The 18,772-nt window shown below is 38.7% G+C and overlaps 1 protein-coding gene across 4 annotated transcripts; it reads left to right on the top strand.

The window, feature by feature from the left end:
- The first annotated feature begins 540 nt into the window (after positions 1–540).
- Positions 541–3,325, top strand: LOC105514635 (regenerating islet-derived protein 3-alpha). 4 transcript variants are annotated; one of them, XM_011946132.1, is made up of 6 exons: positions 541–607; positions 917–1,004; positions 1,542–1,660; positions 1,864–2,001; positions 2,622–2,748; positions 3,034–3,325. In XM_011946132.1, the coding sequence occupies exons 2-6, from the start codon at positions 929–931 to the stop codon at positions 3,099–3,101; spliced, it is 528 nt and encodes a 175-aa protein (XP_011801522.1). In that variant the 5' UTR covers positions 541–607; positions 917–928; the 3' UTR covers positions 3,102–3,325. The 4 variants fall into 4 exon arrangements, with proteins under 4 accessions (XP_011801522.1, XP_011801521.1, XP_011801523.1 ...); XM_011946131.1 differs by having other exon boundaries at positions 563–607; positions 817–1,004; XM_011946133.1 differs by having other exon boundaries at positions 587–607; positions 894–1,004.
- The last annotated feature ends 15,447 nt before the right edge of the window (positions 3,326–18,772 follow it).

Here is an 18,772-nt window from a genome sequence, read left to right as displayed (position 1 = left end):
TCTTGCTGAAGACTGGAAAGACAAGTCCACTCACCTGATTTTCTGTAAGATTTTGGCTCATCTATTGAGTTGTCAGATAATTCTAAAGTTTCATCAAAATTAGCTGCCATATTTGCATAATGGCCCTGAACCCTCACTCCTACTCTTAGCTTCAGTTCCATCTATGCCCTCAACTGCCTATCATATTTATAATTCCTCTACTTAATCTATTTAATCTTACGAGGCGAGGTAATAAGAAATACATAGGTTTGCCTCTAGAAGTAGGTTCTTAAGAAATCCACCAGAGGAACTCCCCTTTCAGATGTCCACATTAGAAGATTTCATATCACATTTGGTGCCACAGGTCTTTGCCAAGGAGGATGCAGAGGAAAAAGCAAACTTCACCTCTTCTTAGGGATAGTGTTGGCCTGCCAACAGGAAAGAGGCAACATCTGGTAAAATCCCCAGTCTTTGCCGGGAAGAGTCTCCTCCCCATGCCAACCCCACCCCATGACCCCTGTCCTACCTTCTCATTGTCAGTCTTCACTCCAATGTCCCTCCCCCAGATCTTCTTATAAAATCTCACTCTTTCCTGACCAGACAAACCATACCATATCCCACCAGAGAGGTAAGTGGGAGCTGAGAGAAGATGAGACCTGGGGAGGGGCTACTGCACATGATACAGGAGAATGCATGGAAGGGTCCCTTCCTTGGGCAGCACAGGAGCTCTGAGACTCAGCAAGGGTGTCCTGGGAGGACTCGGGGATGGGAGAGTACACAGATTCACAACTCATTCAGAACTGTAGAAGATGATGGATGTGACCAAGATCACTTTAGTCCTAGGGGACTAGAGAAGGAAAAAGACATGAGGCCGTAGGGTATCTTTGTTCTCCCACTGACCATGCTTTCTTTAGTGATTCCTGATTGCCTCCTCAAGTCACAGACTCCTATGTTGCCTCCCATGGCCCTGCCCAGTGTATCTTGGATGCTGCTTTCCTGCCTCATGCTCCTATCTCAGGTTCAAGGTGAGATTGCTCTACCTCTAGCACTGGGTTCCCTATGAATCCTCAGAGCCAAGAAGAGGAGGAAGGCTCCTGTGTGTCACATGGGTAATGACGTAGTGTCTAATGAACCTGCCTGCAGTTCCTGCATCATCACTCCTTCCTTCAGGTTAACTTGCAGTGGGAGGCTCCACGGTGGTCCACTAACAGTGGAATGAGATGACTTCCATTTAGTTAGTGGACTCTAATATAGACGGGTGGGAAAGTGTGGAGGCTTAGTAATGAGATGTGGGGAGGGACAATGATTGGAGGACCCAATGTAGAGACAGCCCAGAGTGAGGAGAGTGTTGAATGGTTGAATAAGGGGAAAGGGTAATAAGAGACTAGATGGTGCCCCATTTACTATTTTGAGATAAAGAACTTCTGAAAACACAAGGGAAGGTGAAGGGATATCAGGAATATGGTCTTCCTCCCCAAGGACAGGCCTAGATATTCCCCAAGGTCATCTCCCACCCCAACCCCCACTCTTCATTTTACCCTCTCCCTCTTCTTCCACCCCAGGTGAAGAACCCCAGAAGGAACTGCCCTCTGCACGGATCAGCTGTCCCAAAGGCTCCAAGGCCTATGGCTCCCACTGCTATGCCTTGTTTTTGTCACCAAAATCCTGGATGGATGCAGATGTGAGTGGTTAGATGTAGGGTAGGAGGTGACAGGGGAAAATCCATGCAAGTCTCAGGGGGAGGAGGGTCTCCATTCAGAAGAGTTCATTGGGAATGAGGATGAACACGCTTATCTTTCACATAGTCCTCCTCCCACCTACCTTTGCCCTGCCCTCCCTCAGCAGGTCTCCGGCTCCCTCTCATTCTCTTTGTCTCCCTCAAAGCTGGCCTGCCAGAAGCGGCCCTCTGGAAACCTGGTGTCTGTGCTCAGTGCGGCTGAGGGATCCTTCGTGTCCTCCCTGGTGAAGAGCATTAGTAATAGCTACTCATACGTCTGGATTGGGCTCCATGACCCCACACAGGTGCGAATATATCCTCCCCTCTCAAGGTGCTATTGTTGCCCAGGCCCACTCCCCGTCCCCTGTGCTGCCCGGGAATACTTCAGGGAGCACTGGGGCTCAGATTCTGGGGAATATTTGGGGGAAAGTGAAGGCCATGAAGCATCTGAAGATCTGAGTTCTGTGGAGGTCTCTATCTTTCAGATAAAATCAATCTGCCTTCCTCAGGCTTATTACATAATTCTCATATGAGGCTGCATTAATAACTCTCTGAGCTTCATGGAGTCTTTGCCTACTGTTCTGAAAGAATCCTTAATGAAGATAGGATCAATTTTTGCCCCCATACAGAACTGACATTACCTTTGAGCTTCACAAGCTAACCACAAATGCTACACCAGTTATTGTTCTGCAAGTAACACATTACCTTGTGTGGTTCCAAGGATCTTGTGTTTATTGGCTGGGATTTTCCAATAGCAATGAGGAGTCAAGGAAGAGGTTCCTAGTGAAGGGCTCACCAGCAGAATCTGGAATAGCAAACCAAATTCCCTCATGCTGGGGAGCAAATCAGGTGTTGCAGCTAAGGGGCCATGCAAGAAGAGCTGCAATGGCCATTCCCATCACCTGGTTACTCCTCTACTTTACAGGGCACCGAGCTCAATGGAGATGGATGGGAGTGGAGTAGCACTGATGTGATTAATTACTTTGCATGGGAGAGAAATCCCTCCACTATCTCAAACCCCGGCCACTGTGCGAGCCTGTCGAGAAGCACAGGTAAGAAACAGAGGAGCTGCCTCTTCCCAGGGTTTTCTATCTCATCCCCCATTCCTGGGTCCTCAGGAAGACCTTCAGGAAATCTTCCTGAGCTAGAAAATACAATGTCAGTGTGTCTTCTGTCATCTCCTCTCTTCTCTGCTTTCTTTGAATCTCTCTCTTGGATTGGGACACTGGTGAAGGTGAGGGAGAAGCTTTAACTTCTAGGCTAAAACCTGGGATGCCTCTTCATTGGATTCACAAACTTCCTCAGCCCCATTCCATTTATGTCTTGTGTCTCTCCAGCATTTCTGAAGTGGAAAGATTATAACTGTGATGCGAGGTTACCCTATGTCTGCAAGTTCACCGACTAGGGCTGGCGGGAAGTCAGCAGCCTGTGTTTGGTGTGCAACTCATCATGGGCATGAGACCAGTGTGAAGACTCACCCTGGAAGAGAATATTCACTTAATTCCCTCAAACCTGACCACCTCACTTTTATCTTCCTTCTGTTTCTTCCTCCCCACTCTCATTTCAGTCTCTTCATTTTGTCATATGGCCTAAGTCTTTAAAGAGCAATAATAAAATTTTTAGTCTGCACTTGTTTGTCTTGTATGTGCCAGTATCATAGCCATACCCTGAGAAGGACAAAGTGGTTGAGGGGAGGAAACTTTGTAGGTCCTGCTTCTTCCCTGTTCACCCAGGTCTCTAGGGAAAATGAGGAAATGTGCATCCCTACTAATGTGTTGTGATGAGGGTGTGGGTCCTGCTCATGTAGGATTTGTGTTGTGAAGAGATGAGGACATTTCTCTCCCACGTACTTCCTGCCCTCCCATTCCCATAGCCCAAACCTGACAATGTGACATGAACACATTTAGGAGGCTCTGATGGTGCTTAGAATAGTACTTCTCAGAGAATGGCATCAGCAGGATGGTAGATATGACTTTCCAACTCTTGATCAAACCTTCACAGAAACATTCATTTGAACTACTATCCATGAAAATGGAAATACCTTCACAAGAGCTAATAAGTCCAAGTGAGTGATTAAAGCATCTTCATGTTGCAAAAAATAAGAAAAGATGCATTGAAGAGGGTAGAAAGAACACTTTTACATTATTTACATCACTTCTCCCTCAATCTCAGTAAGCACAGCACGGAGAGACATTCCCTCAACTTGGGGAAAGAGAGTGAAGTAAGCACTTGAATTTTCCATGGACCCTAACACTAGGTTTGCCCCAGTAAGACCCAGTGGCCTCTGACTCCAGGCAGGTACCCTTGGACTTAGACTCCAGGTTGCCTTGATGCCAGGCCAGCCTCTGTGGCCCCAGGTTCCAGGTCAGCCCCTATGACTGCAGCCTCCGGTCTTACCCAGAAGACACAGGCTTCAGACACACACAGCATCATGCTTTTCCCCATAGCTCCAGATCACAGGCCAGCACCCATTGTCAAAGACTCTAAGCCCACCTCAAGGACAAGCTAGTACTTGCAGCCACAGACTCCAGGGTGGCCCCTGAAATCCTAGACATCAGACCTGCCCATGTGAACCTACCTTTCAGACCCACGACAGCTCCAGGATAGCTCCCACAGCTACAACTCCAGGCCAGCACTTGCAGACCCCAGCTCCAAACTGGCACTCACAGTTGCAGGATACAGTTGTCTCAAACCCCAAACCCTCCCCAAGCCTTTAGGTCCATCTGAGCACAAAACCCTGATACTAGGCCAGCCTCTGTGGCCTCTGTCACTAGTCCAGCCCCCACAGACACAAGCTCTAGATCGTCCCAGTTCCAGGCCAGCCTCTGTGGACTCAATACTAGTCTGGTCTCATACTCCAGTACACCCAGAATCAAGCCTCATTACAGTACACCTTAGCACCAGGCCAGCCCCCATTGATTCAGGCTCCAGCCTTAGCCCCATGAATCCAGTCTCCAGATCTACCCTAGAGGCAAGTTGACATTCATGGTCCCAGGATATAGGCCAGCCCCCACTAACCCTGGCTCCATGCCAGCCCCTGTAGTTCCAGGTACCAGCCCAGCATGTACAGACTCAAACTCTAGACCTGTCCTAGAGACTCAGATACCACATCTATCCTAGTGGCTGGCTAACCCATGAAGACATGGGTTCAAGGCCTTCTTTAGAACCAGAATCTGCCCAGAACCTGCCCAGAATCTCTGGATGACTGACTGGTGAAGGACTTTATCTGCTAAAGCCAGTCAGTAAAGACTGGAATAAGTGACTACTTGTTCAAAAAGTCAAACACCAAAAACACGTGACCACAGTATCATAAACAATCAAGGATATATGATATCACCAACAGAACAAAATAAAGGATTCGTAACTGACCTTAAGGACAGAGAATTTTACAAACTGCTCAACAAATAATTTAAAGTAATTGTCTAAAACTCAGTGAGCTACAAGAGAATACATATAGACAACTACATGAAATCAGAAAAACAATATATGAACAAAATTAGGTCAAGAAAGAGATTTTTTTTAAGTTAAAAAAAAAAACATAGTGACTGAACTGAAGAACTGTATGGAGAATTTCAACAGCAGACTTGATCAAGCAGGAGAAAAAGTCAGTGAGTTTGAGACAAGTCATTTGAAATTATCCAGTCAGAGAAACAAAAAGAAAAAAGAAACAAAAAGAGTAAATAAAGCTTAAGAAAACTATGGTACATGATCAACTGAGCCAATATATACATTATGAGTTTTCTAGAAGGAGCAGAGGCAGAAAATGGGCAGAAAACATATATAAAAAATAAAGGGTTATGGCGTTTGGCATTCCCATGCCTGTCAGTGCCTCACCTCAGCCAACGAGCATGCACCCAGCCATACTGCCACTGCTGTGACATGTGCAAATGAGCACAGATCCCACTGCTACCACCCTGACAGAATATTGTGACCACTGCCACTTACTGGAGTGTTGTGGCCACCAATCCGGGAACACCTTTGGCCCCCCCAACACAGCAGGTTCCTAACCTCAAAGGGCAAGAGAACAAAGTCAGGGGCCTGATATTAGCATTCCAGAATTGGGGAATGCTGAGCTGAACCTTGACCCCCTGACATCTTCCAGAAATGAATTTAGTCAACTGAGTCCACCTTATACCACAATCAAATCCCCAAGGGCATCAAAAAAGATAAACACACAAATACACACACACACACATACACACTCACAAAATCCATCCAAAGAACAGCAACTTCAAAGATTAAAGGAACATCAGCCCACACAGATGAGCAAGAACCAATGCAAGAACTCTGGCAACTCAAAAAGCCAGCATCTATTTTTACTTCCAAACAACTACACTAGTTACCCAGCAATCGTTCCTAACCAGGCTGAAATATCTGAAATGACAGAAATAGATCTCGGAATATGGATAGGAACCAAGATTATTGGGATTCAGGCAAAAGTCAAAATCCATCTCAATGCTTCTGTACAATAAAACGATGCAGAAAATGAAAGATGTAATGGCCATTTTAAGAAAGAACCAAACTGATCTGATAGAGCTGAAAAACTCATTTTAAAAATTTCAGAATACAATCACAAGTATTAACAGCAGAATTGACCAAGCTGAGGAAAGAATCTCAGATCTCAAAGACGGTTCTCTGAAATAACTTAGACACATATTACAAATTTTAAAAAGATTGAAGAAAATTAAGCAAAACATCTGAAAAATATGGTATGTAAAGAGACCAAATTTATGACTCATTGAAAGCAAGCAATTTGGAAAACGTATTTCAAAATATCTTCCATGAAAACTTCCCCAACCTCCTTAGAGAGGACAACCTTTAAATTCAGGAAATGCAGAGAACCCCTGTGAGACTACACAAGATAACCATGCCAAAGCCACATGGTCATCAGACTCTCCAAGGCTGAAATGAAAGAAAAAATGTTAAAGGCAGCTAGAAAGAAGGGGCAGATCACTTACAAAGGGAACCTCATCAGGCTAACAGCAGTGTTGTCAGCAGAAATCCTATAAGCCAGAAGAGACTGGGGCCCTATATTCATCACTCTTAAGGCAAAGAAATTCTAAACAAGAATTTCATATCCAGGAAAATTAAGCTTCATAAGTGAAGGAGAAATAAGATCCTTTTCAGATAATCAAATGCTAAAGGAATTTATTATCTCCAGACCTGCCTTACAAGAGAACCTAAAGAGAGTGTTAAATACGGAAAAGCGTGTCCATTACTGACTACTACAAAAACATACTTAAGTACATAGACCAGTGACACTATAAAGCAACCACACAAACAAGTCTGCATAATAACTAGCTAGTAACATGATGACACGATCAAACCTGCATACATCAATACTAACCTTGAATGTAAATGGGCTAAATGCCCCAATTAAAAGGTACAGAGTGCCAAGTTGGAAAAAGAAGCATGACCCTATGGTATGCCCCGCTCATATGCAATGACCCATCTCATCTCACATGCAATGACACTACTAGACTCAAAGTAAAGGGATGGAGAAAAATCTACCATGCAAACAAAAAACAGAAAAAAAGCCAGGGTTGCTATACCAATTTCAGACAAAACAGACTTTAAACCGAAAGATTTCTGAAAGACAAACAGGGGCATTACATAATGGTAAAGGGCTCCATTCAAATTAAGACCTAACTATCCTAAATATATGCATATCAAATACAGGAGCACCCAGATTTATAAAGCAAGTTCTTAGATACCTACAAAGAGAATTAGATTAGCCACACAATAAGAGTAGAGACTTCAATACTCCACTGACAGTATTAGATAGATAATCGAAGCAGAAAACTGACGATGATATTCAGGACCTGAACTCAACATTCAACCAGACCTAGTAGACATCTACAGAACTCTTCACTCTCAAACAACAGAATACACATTTTTCTCCTTGGCACATAGTGCATACTCTAAAATTGACCACACAATTTAGCACAAAACAATCCTCAGCAAGTTCAAAAAAAAACATAAAAACAAAAACAGAAATCATACCAACCACACTCTTTGATCGACCACAGTTCAATAACAATAGAAGTCCCTATTAAAAAATCATCTGAAACCATACAATTACGTGGAAATTAAACAGCCTGCTCCTGAATGACTTTGAGGTAAATAATGAAATTAAGGTAGACATAAAGACATTCTTTGAAATGAACGAGAACAAAGATGCAACATATCAGAACCTCCCACACACAGCTAAAGCAATGTTAATAGGGAAGCTTATAGCACTGAACACCCACATCAAGAAGTTAGACAGATCTCAAGTTAACAATCTATCATCACACCTAGAGGAATTAGAGAAGTGAGAACAAACCAACTCCAAAACTAGCAGATACAAGGAGTAACCAAAATCAGACCTGAACTGAAGGAAATTGAGATATGAAAACCATACAGAAGATCAACAAATCCATGAATATGTTATTTGAAAGAATAAATATGACTGATACAACACTGGCTAGACTACTACAGAAAACAGAGATAAGATCCAAATAAACTCAATTAGAAAAGACAACGGGGACGTTACCACTGACACCATGGGGGAGAAAAAAAAAACCCTCGATGACTACTTTGAACGCTGTGCATACAAGCTGAAAAATCTAGAAGAAATGGTTTAATTCCTGGAAGCATACAACCTCCCAAGATTGAACCAGGAAGAAATTGAGTCCCTCAACAGACCAGTAATGAGTTCTGAAATTAAATCACTAATAAAATACCTACCAAAGAGAGAAAGCCCAGGGCCAGAGAGATTTTCCGCCGGTGAGACGTATAAAGAAAAGCAGATACCATTCTTACTAAAACTATTCCAAAAAATTGAGGAGGTGGGACTCCTTCCTAACTCATTCTATGAGGCCAACACTGTCCTGATATGAAAATCTGACAAAGACACAACAACAAAAAATACGACTTTGGGCCAATATCCTTGATGAACATTGATGCAAAAATCCTTAACAAAATACTAGCCAATTAAATCCAGCAACACATCTAAAAGCCACAATCAACTAGGCTTTAGAATGTGAGGTTGATTCAACATATCCAAATCAATAAGTTGATTTATCACTTAACAGAACTAAAAACAGAAAAACACATGATCATATCAATATATGCAGGAAAGGCTTTAGACAAAATTAAACATCTCTTTGTGTTTAAACCCTGAACAAAGTAGGCATTGAAGGAATATACTTTACAACCGCAAGAGCTGTCTATGACAAATCCATAGACAATATCTTACTAAATGGACAAAAACTGGATGCATTCCCCTTGAAAACTGAAACAAGACAAGAAGGTCCTCTCTCCCCACTCCTATTCTACGTATTACTGAAAGTCCTAGCCAGAGCAATCACGCAATAGAAGGAAATAAATGGCATCCAGATAGAGTGAAAGAAAGTCAAACTATCCCTATTTGTATATGATACAATTCTATATCTAGAAAACCCCATTATCTCAGCCCAAAAGCTACTTCAACTGATAAACAACATCAGCAAAGTTTCAGGATACAAAATCAATAAACAAAAATCACTACCATTCCTCTATAAAAACAATATCCCAGCAGAGAGCCAAATCAAGAACACAATCCCATTCACAATAGTTATACAAAGAATAAAATGCCCAAGAATGCAGATAAGCAGGGAGACAAAAGATCTCTACAAGGAGAATTATCAAACACTGCTAAAAAAAACTCAGAGATGACACAAACAAATGAAAAAACATTCCATGCTCATTGATAGGAAAAAGTTAATATTGTTAAAATGTCCATACTGCCCAAGGCAATTTATAGATTTAATGTTGTTCGTAAGAAACTACCAAAAACATTCTTCACAGAATTAGAAAAACTATTTTAAAGTTTATGTGGAGCAAAAAAGCCCAAATAGTCAAGGCATTCCTAAGCAAAAAGGACAAAGCTGAAGGCACCACATTACCCAACTTCAAATTATACTACAAGGCTACAGTAACCCAAACAGAATGGTAGTAGTACCAAAAGAGACAGATAGACCCAAGGAACAGAATAGAGATCCCAGAAATAATGCTACATACCTATAAACATCTGATCTTCAACAAAGTTGACAAAAATAAGCAGTGGGAAAAGGACTGAAAAGGACTTCCTATTCAATAAATGGTGCTGGGGTAACTGGATAATCATATGCAGAAGATTGAAACTGGACCCCTTCCTTATACTATTTTAAAAAGCAAACTCAAGATGGATTAAAGAGTTAAATATAAAACTATAAAATCCTGAAAGATAACCTAGGAAATGCCATTCTGGACATAGGATCTTGCAAAGATTTCATGATGAAGGTGCCAAAAGCAATTGCAACAAAAACAAAAATTGACAAATGGGATCTAATTAAACAAAAGAGTTTCTGAACAACAAAAGAAATTATCGACAGAGTAAACAGACAACCTACAGAATGGGAGAAAACATTTGCAAACTATGCATCTGAAATAGTTTGGTCTAATATCCAGAATCTATAAAAATCTTAAATTAGCAAGCAAAAACTGAACAACTGCATTAAAAAGTGTGCAAAGGACATAAACAGACTCTTTTTGAAAGAAGACATACACACAGCCAAGAAGCATATACAAAATGCTCAAAATCACTAATCATCAGATAAATGAAAATGAAAACCACAGTGAGATGCCATCTCACACCAGTCAGAATGGCTGTTTTTAAAAAGTCAAAAAAGAAAGATGCTAGTGAGGTTGCAGAGAAAAGGCTATGTTTATACACTTCTAGTGGGAATGTAAATTAGTTCAGTCACTGTGGAAAGAAGTTTGGAGATTTATCACATAACTTAAAACAGAACTACTCTTTGACCCAGCAATTCCATTATGGGGCATATGCCAAAAGGAATATAAATCATTCTAACATAAAGATACATATGTATGTTCATTGCAGTGTTATTCACATAGCAAAGACATGGAATCAACCTAAATGTCCATCAACAGGAGGCTAAATAAAGCAAATGTGGTACATATACATAGTGTAATACTACATAGCCATAAAAAAACAATAAAATCATGTCGTTTGCAGCAACATGGACGGAGCTGGAGGCCATGATTCTCAGCCAACTAGCACAAGAACAGAAAACCAAATATTGTATGTTATCACTTAAAAGTGAGAGCTAAAGTTTGACTACAGATGGACACAAAGAAGAAAGAAACAAACACTGGAACCTACTTGAGGATGAGGGGTGAAAGGAGAGCAAGGACTGAAAAAGCATCTGTCAGATCCTATGCTTATTACCTGGATGAAAAAATAATCTATACACCAAACCACTGTGACATACAATTTACCTATATAACAAACTCGTAAGTGTATTCTTGAACCTGAAATAAAAGTTTTTTAAAAAAGAAAGAAAAAAATACTTATGAGAAACTTCCCATCACTGGTGAGAAAAAGGAACATCTAAATCCATGAAGTAAACAAACACCAAATAGATTAAATATAAAGACATCTTCATTGAGACACATTATAATCAAATTCCCAAAAGTTAGGGATGAAAATAACATTTTGAATGCAGCAAAAGAAAAATAATATGCCATGTGCAAGCGAATGTCTATAAGATTATCAGTTGATTTTTCAGAAGGTACCTTTCAGGGCAGGAGAGAGTGGGATAATACATTCAACATACTCAATGAAACAAAACAAAACAAAACAAAACCCTGCAAACCAAGAATACCATACCTGGCAATCCTATCCTTCAGAAATGACAAAAAGAGAGAACCTTTACCAACAAACAAAAGCTGAGAGACTTCATTAACACTAGACCTTCCTTATGAAAAAGGCTAAAAAAATTTCTTCAAGATGAAAGATAAAAATGCTAGCTGATACCATAAAGACACAAGAAAGTATACAGCATAAATTGACAATGTTAAGTACATAGTAAAATTTAGAATACTCTAACATTGTAATGGTGGTTGGTAAATCACTTAAATCTTTAGCATAGAAGACAAAACTATTAAAAATAACAATAACTACAATAATTGTTATGGAATATACAATACAGAGACTTGCAAATTGTGACATCAACAACAAGAATGTGTGAATAACAGCAAAAGTGTAAAATATTTTTATGTGATCAAAATTAAGTTGTCTGTTTAAAATAGTCTATAATAAATGTATTTTTTGTAAGCTTTATGGTGACCACAAAGCAAAGACCTATAATAGATAAACAATAGATAAGAAGCAAGCAACCAAAGTACACCACAAGAGAAAATTAGTCAAAAAGAAGAGAGAAAGCGGGGAAGAAAGGAAAAAAGGCCTACAAAACAACCAGGGAACAATGAACAAAATGGCAGTAGTAAATAATTCCTTATTAATAATTATTTGAAAAGTAAATGAGTAAAATTTTCTAGTCAAATAGTATAGAGTGGTTAAATGAATTTAAAAAAATTACCAAGACACAACTTAATGCTGCCTAGAAGAAACTCACTTTAGCTTTAAGAGTACACATAGACTGCATGTGAAATAATTAAGATATTTCATGCAAATGATAACAAAATAAAACAGTGGTAGCTATAGTTATCTTACATAAAATAGATTTTAAGTTAAAAACTTTAAAGAGAGGCAAAGTCATTGTATAATAATAAAAAGGTCAATTCAGTAAGATGAGGTAATAATTTTAAATACATATGTACACATCATTGGAACCCATAAATATATAAAGCAAATATCAATAGATCTGAAGACAGAGAAAAACTGTAATACAATGTTTTATGGAGAATTCAGTCCCCACTTTCAACAATGGGCAGGTCATTCAGACAGAAAAAAAGTCAATGAACAATGGACTTGAACTACACTTTAGACAAACGGACCAGACAAACATACAGAACATTTCTTCCAACAGCAGCATAATAAACATTCTTCTCAAGTGCACATGGGACATGCTTCTGGAGAGATCACATATTTGGCCATAAACCTAGGCTCAACAAATTTTAAAGGATTGAAATCATATCAAGTGTAATTTTCACCCAAAATAGTACAATGCTAGAAATCAATAAAAAGAGAAAGATTGGAAAATGTTCAAATATGTAGAAATTAAATGACGTTATCCTAAACAACCAGTGGGCCAGAGAAGAAATTAAAAGTGTAATTAGTGGTGAGATTCAGCAGTTCCACTACACAAAAAAAAGATTATATATCAAAAAAGACACCAGCATACGTATGTTTATTGTAGCATAATTCACAATTGCAAAGATATGTGCTCATCAATCAAAGAGTGGATAAAGAAAACGTGGCATACATATATATACACATATACCATAGAATACTGGTAATCGACTATTCAGCCATAAAAAAAAACCAAAATAATGTATTTTGCATTAACTTGGATGGAACTGGAGGCCACCACTCTAAGTAAAGTAACTCAGGCATGAAAAACCAAATATTGTATGTTCTCACTTATAATTGGGAGCCAAGCTGTGGGAACCCAAAGGCACACAGAGTGATAAAATAAACATTGGAGACTCCAGGTGGGGAGGGGAATGAGTGATGAAAAACTACCCACTGAGTACACTACTCAAGGTACAGTAGTCGAGTGACACGTGCATTAAAATCTCAGACTTCACCACTATATAATTCATCCACGTAAGCAAAAGCCATTTGTACCACTAAAGCTATTGAAATAAAAAATTAAATTAGTATTAAAAAAATGTTTTGAGACAAATGAAAATTAATATACAACATACTAAAACTTACGGTATGCAGCAAAAGCAGTCCTAAGAGAGAATTTTATAGCAATAAATGCTTACATTAAAAATAAAGATTTCAGCCGGGCGCGGTGGCTCACGCCTGAAATCCCAGCACTTTAGGAGGCGGAAGTGGGCAGATCACGAGGTCAGGAAGTCGCGACCATCCTGGCTAACACACGGAAACGCTGTCTCTACTAAAAATAGAAAAATTTAGCCTGGTGTGATGGCGGGCGCCTGCAGTCCCAGCAGGAGAATGACGTGAACCCGGGAGGCGGAGCTTGCAGAGAGCCTAGATTGCGCCACTGCCCCCCAGCCTGGGTGACAGAGCAAGACACCGTGTCAAAATAATAAATAAATAAATAAATACAAATAAAGTTCTCAAATAAACAACTGCACTGTACACCTTGAGAAACTAGAAGAAAAAATAAGCCAATATTTTGTAGAAGTAAAGAAATAATAAAGATTAGAGCAGAAATAAATGAAATAAAGACTAGAAAAAGAATAGAAAAGATCGAGAGAGTTTTTTTTTTTGAAAAGGTGAATTAAATTAACAACCTTTTAGCCAGACTAAGAAAATAGAAGACCCAAATAAAATAAAGATGAGAAAGGAGACATTACAACTTAAACCATAGAAATTCAAAGGATCATTAAAGAATATTATAAGCATATAAGCAACCATGTATCAATAAATTGGAAAACCTAGAATAAATTCATAGATTTCTAGACACAGAACCAAACAAGATTGAACCATGGAGAAATCTAAAATATACATAGATCAATGGCAAGTAATAAGATGTAATCGCTAATAAAAAGTCTTCCTTCAAAGAAAAGCCCAGAATTGGATGGCTTCAAGTCTAAATTCTATTTAAAGAATTAATACCAATCTTTCTCAAACTTTTCCAAAAAATTAAAGAGGAGGGAACACTTCTAAACTCATTTTATAAGACCAACATTACTATGACACCAAAGCCAGAGAAAGACACTACAAGAAAATAAAACTAAAGATAAATATCCCTGATGAAACAAGATGCAAAAATCCTCAACAAAATACTAGTAAACTATTTTCAATGGCACATTAAAATGACCAAGTGGGATTCATCCCTAGGATGCAAGAATGGTTCAACATACGTAAATCAATAAATGAGATACACCATATTACTAAAATGAGGGACAAAAAAGATTATCCCAATAGATGCAGAAAAAGCAAGTGACAACATTCACCATCATTTTATGTTAAAAAAAAAAAAAACTGTCAGAAAATTAGATATAAAAGGAATGTACCAGCAGGGCCCAGTGGCTCATGTCTGTAATCCCAGCACTTTGGGAGGCTGAAGTGTGTGGATCACGTGAGATTAGGGTTCAAGACCAGCCTGGCCAACATGGTGAAATCCTGTCTCTACTAAAAATACAAAAAATAGCTGGCCCTGGTGGCAGGTGCCTGTAATCTCAGTTACTTGGGAGGCTGAGGCAGGAGAATTGGTTGAACCTAGGAGGCGGAGGCTGCAGTAAGCTGAGATTGCACCATTGCACTCCAACCTGGGTGACTATAGTGAAACTCCGTCTTTAAAAAAAAGGAATGTACCTCAACGCAATAAAGACCATATACAACAAGCCTCCAGCTCTCAACATACTCAGTGGTGAAAAGTTAGTTTTCTCTCTAAAATCTGGAACAAGACAAGCATGCCCACTCTCACCACTTCTCTTCAACATAGCACTCAGAGTCCTACCCAGAGCAATTAGGCAAGAGAAACAAGCAAAAGCATTGAAATTGGAAAGGAAGGAGTTACATTCTCTCTTTTTGTGAATGACATGATCTTACATTTAGAAAACCCTACAGACTACATACAAAAAAAAAAAGACTATTAAAAGTAATAAAATAATTTGATAAGGTTTCAGGTTACTAAATAAACATACAAAAATTAGTAGCATTTTTACACTAACTATAAACTCTTGAAAGGAAATTAAGAAAACAACCATATTTCCAGTAACTACAAAAATACTTAGGAATAAATGTAACCAAAGAAGTAAAAGATCAGTGCAATTAAAATAATAAAACTGTGATCAAAGAAATTGAATAAAACAAATGAAACTTATCCCATCTTCATAGATTGGATAAGTTAATATTGTTAAAGTGTTCATACTACCCAAAGCAATCTACAATTTCAATGCAATTCCTATTGAATTTCTAATAACATTTTTCTCAAAAGTAGGAAAAATAATCTTAAAATTGAGATAGACCCCAGATATTCATAGCAATCTTGAGCCAAAAGAATAATACTGGAAACATCATACAACCTGATTTCAAAATATACTACAAAACTATATTAATCAAGACAGCATTCTAGTAGCATAAAAACAAATCCATAGACCAATGGAGCAAAATAGCCCAGGAATAAATCCACACATTTATAGTCAATGGAGTTTTTAAAGATGCCAAGAATAGATAATGTTGATGAACAGTTTCCTCAACAAATGGTGTTGTGAAAGCTTAATGTGCATACATAAAAGAATAAAATTAGACACTTATCTCATACCGTATAGAAAAATAAACTCAAAATGGGTTAAAGACCTCAACATAAGACTGCAAACTCTAAGACTACTACAAGAAAACTTAAGGGGAAATGTCACAACATTGTCCATGTCATGACTGTATGACAAAATCAGCTGGAAAATCATTTTTTGGATATAATATAAAAAACACAGGGGTAAAAAAGCAGAAAGAGACAAATGGGATCGTATCAAAATAAAAACTTTCTGCACAGGAAAGGGAACAAATATTAGAGTGAAGAGACTACCTACAGAATATGAGAAAATATTTACAAAGCATACATATGATAAGGGGTTAATATTCAAACTATATAAGGAACTTAATAATTAGCAAACAAATACCCCAATTTAAAAAATGCTCAAAGGACCTGAACAAACTTTTCTCCAAAGAAGATACAAATATCTAGAGGTATACGAGGAAAACGGCTTAACATCAGTTATCACTAGGAAAATTCAAATTAAAACCGCAATGTCATCTCACCTCATACCGGTTATGATGGCTATAATTAAAACTAAAAGGTACAGTTGTTGGCAAGAATTCAGGGGAAAGGGGATATTTGTATAGTATTGGTGGTAATGTAAATTACAATAGCAATTATTTAAAATGCTGTGGAGGTTCCTCAAAAGATTAATAATGAATTACTGTATAATCCAGTGAATCCATTTCTGGGTATATATGCAAAAGAAATGACTTCAAATCCCAGCACTTTGGGAGGCTGAGGTAGGTGGATCACGAAATCAAGAGATTGAGACCGTCCTGGCTAACATGGTGAAACCCCATCGCTACTAAAAGAACAAAAAATTAACCAGGTTTGGTGGTGGGTGCCTGTAGTCCCAGGTACTCGGGAGGCTGAGGCAGGAGAATGGCATGAACCCAGGAGGAGAAGCTTGCAGTGAGCTGAGATCACGCCACTGCACTCCAGCCTGGGCAACAGAGCAAGACTCCATCTCAAAAAAAAAAAAAGAAAGAAATAACATCCATATGTCAAGAGATATCTTCACTCCCATGTTCACTAAAACCTTACAATAGTTAAGATATGGAGTCAAATTCAGTGTCAATCAACAGATGACTATATAAAGAAAAGTATATACATACAAAATGAAATGCTATTCAGCCTTAAAAATAAAGGAAGTCTTGTCTTTTGTGACAACATGGATGAACTTGGAGAATGTTATATTAAGTGAAATAATCCGAGCACAGAAAGACAAATACTGTATGATCTCACCTCCATGTAAAATCTTGTGGTTACTAGGGGCTGGAGTGGGGGTTATTGAGGAGGTATTGGTTGAAGGATACACAATTTCAATTAGACAGGAGGAATAAATGGAAGAGACCAATTGTATAACAAAGTAAATGGAAGAAACCAATTGTACAACAAAGTGACTGTAGTTAATAACAACATATTAAATGTTCTTACAAAAAAAGATAGCTATTTATCATTTATCATTACATTTATCATTACATGTGAGGTAATAAATCTGTTAACAACTTGATTTAGGCATTTCACAATGTATATATTTCAAAACATCATGTTGAACATCATAAATATATACAATTTTAATTTGTCAATTAAAAAATGAAAAGAAATTTTTTAAAACACAGTCCTTCTGAAACTTATAGAGGTGAAGTAATAGTTTTTTTGTTTTTTAATTTTCAATCATCTATCATAAGAAATATCTGTAAAATAAATTTAAAATAAATAAAAATCAAATTGAAAAAAGATCATCAAAATGCAAGCTTTTTTTTTTTTTTTTACCAATTTTGACAAACATGAATGTAATCTGTGAAGTTGTGACATTTTCTAGTATCTTTCTGCACTTACTTCACCATGATTGGCTAGCAAACTGACTATCAGCACTGGTACATCACAGTATATGTTGTCCTGTCTCTGGAAGGCACTTGAAAGAAAAGACTCCAGTAGATTTTCTGTCTTTGGGCCATAAAACTTATTCTGGGGGTTGAGATGACCTTAATGTCCACCGGGATTTCTATTAATACCTACATGTTTCTAAGTAGAAAAAAATTTTACTCATCCACTTCTCTGACATGGAAAAGAAGTTATCACATGAGACCACTGACAATGTTACCCATATGTAACAGGAACACTATAACATTGTCCTGGAAAGGTATTCCTTCCCAAATAAATATATGCATTGAATAGGCAGTGCCAATTGTTAAAATCAATGTTACATTTCTTTTACTCTTTCCAAGATAGACTATCTTGAGTAAAAACCTATTTAGCATTTTTGGTGGAAACAGTTTTCTATCAGTTTAAAATAATTTGCGGGGGGCAGTTCTAAGATGGCTGAATAGGAACAGCTCCAGGCTACAGCTCCCAGCGTGAATGACACAGAAGATGGGTGATTTCTGCATTTCCAACTGAGGTACCAGGTTCTTCTCACTGGGGCGTGTTGGAAAGTGGGTACAGGACAGTGATGCAGCCAACCGAGGGAGAGCCAAAGCAGGGCGAGGCATTGCCTCACCGGGGAAGCATAAGGGGTAAGGGAATTCCCTTTCCTAGCCAAGGGAAACCGTAACACACAGCACCTGCAAAATCAGGTCACTCCCACCCTAATACTGAGCTTTTCCAAGGGTCTAAGCAAACGGCACACCAGGAGATTATATCCTGTGCCTGGCTTGGAGGGTCTCATGCCCACAGGGCCTCCCTCATTACTAGCACAGCAGCCTGAGATCTAACTGCAAGGCATCAGCGAGGCTGGGGGAGGGGTGTCCACAATTGCTGAGGCTTGAATAGGTAAACAAAGTGGCCAGGAAGCTCCAACTGGGTGAAGCCCACCACAGCTCAAAGAGGTCTGCCTGCCTCTATA

This window comes from Colobus angolensis, unplaced genomic scaffold, assembly GCF_000951035.1.
Source record: "Colobus angolensis palliatus isolate OR3802 unplaced genomic scaffold, Cang.pa_1.0 Scaffold249, whole genome shotgun sequence".
NCBI lineage: Eukaryota > Metazoa > Chordata > Mammalia > Primates > Cercopithecidae > Colobus > Colobus angolensis.
Note: the sequence above shows the minus strand (reverse complement) of the source record. Positions and strands in the feature narration are given on the sequence as shown.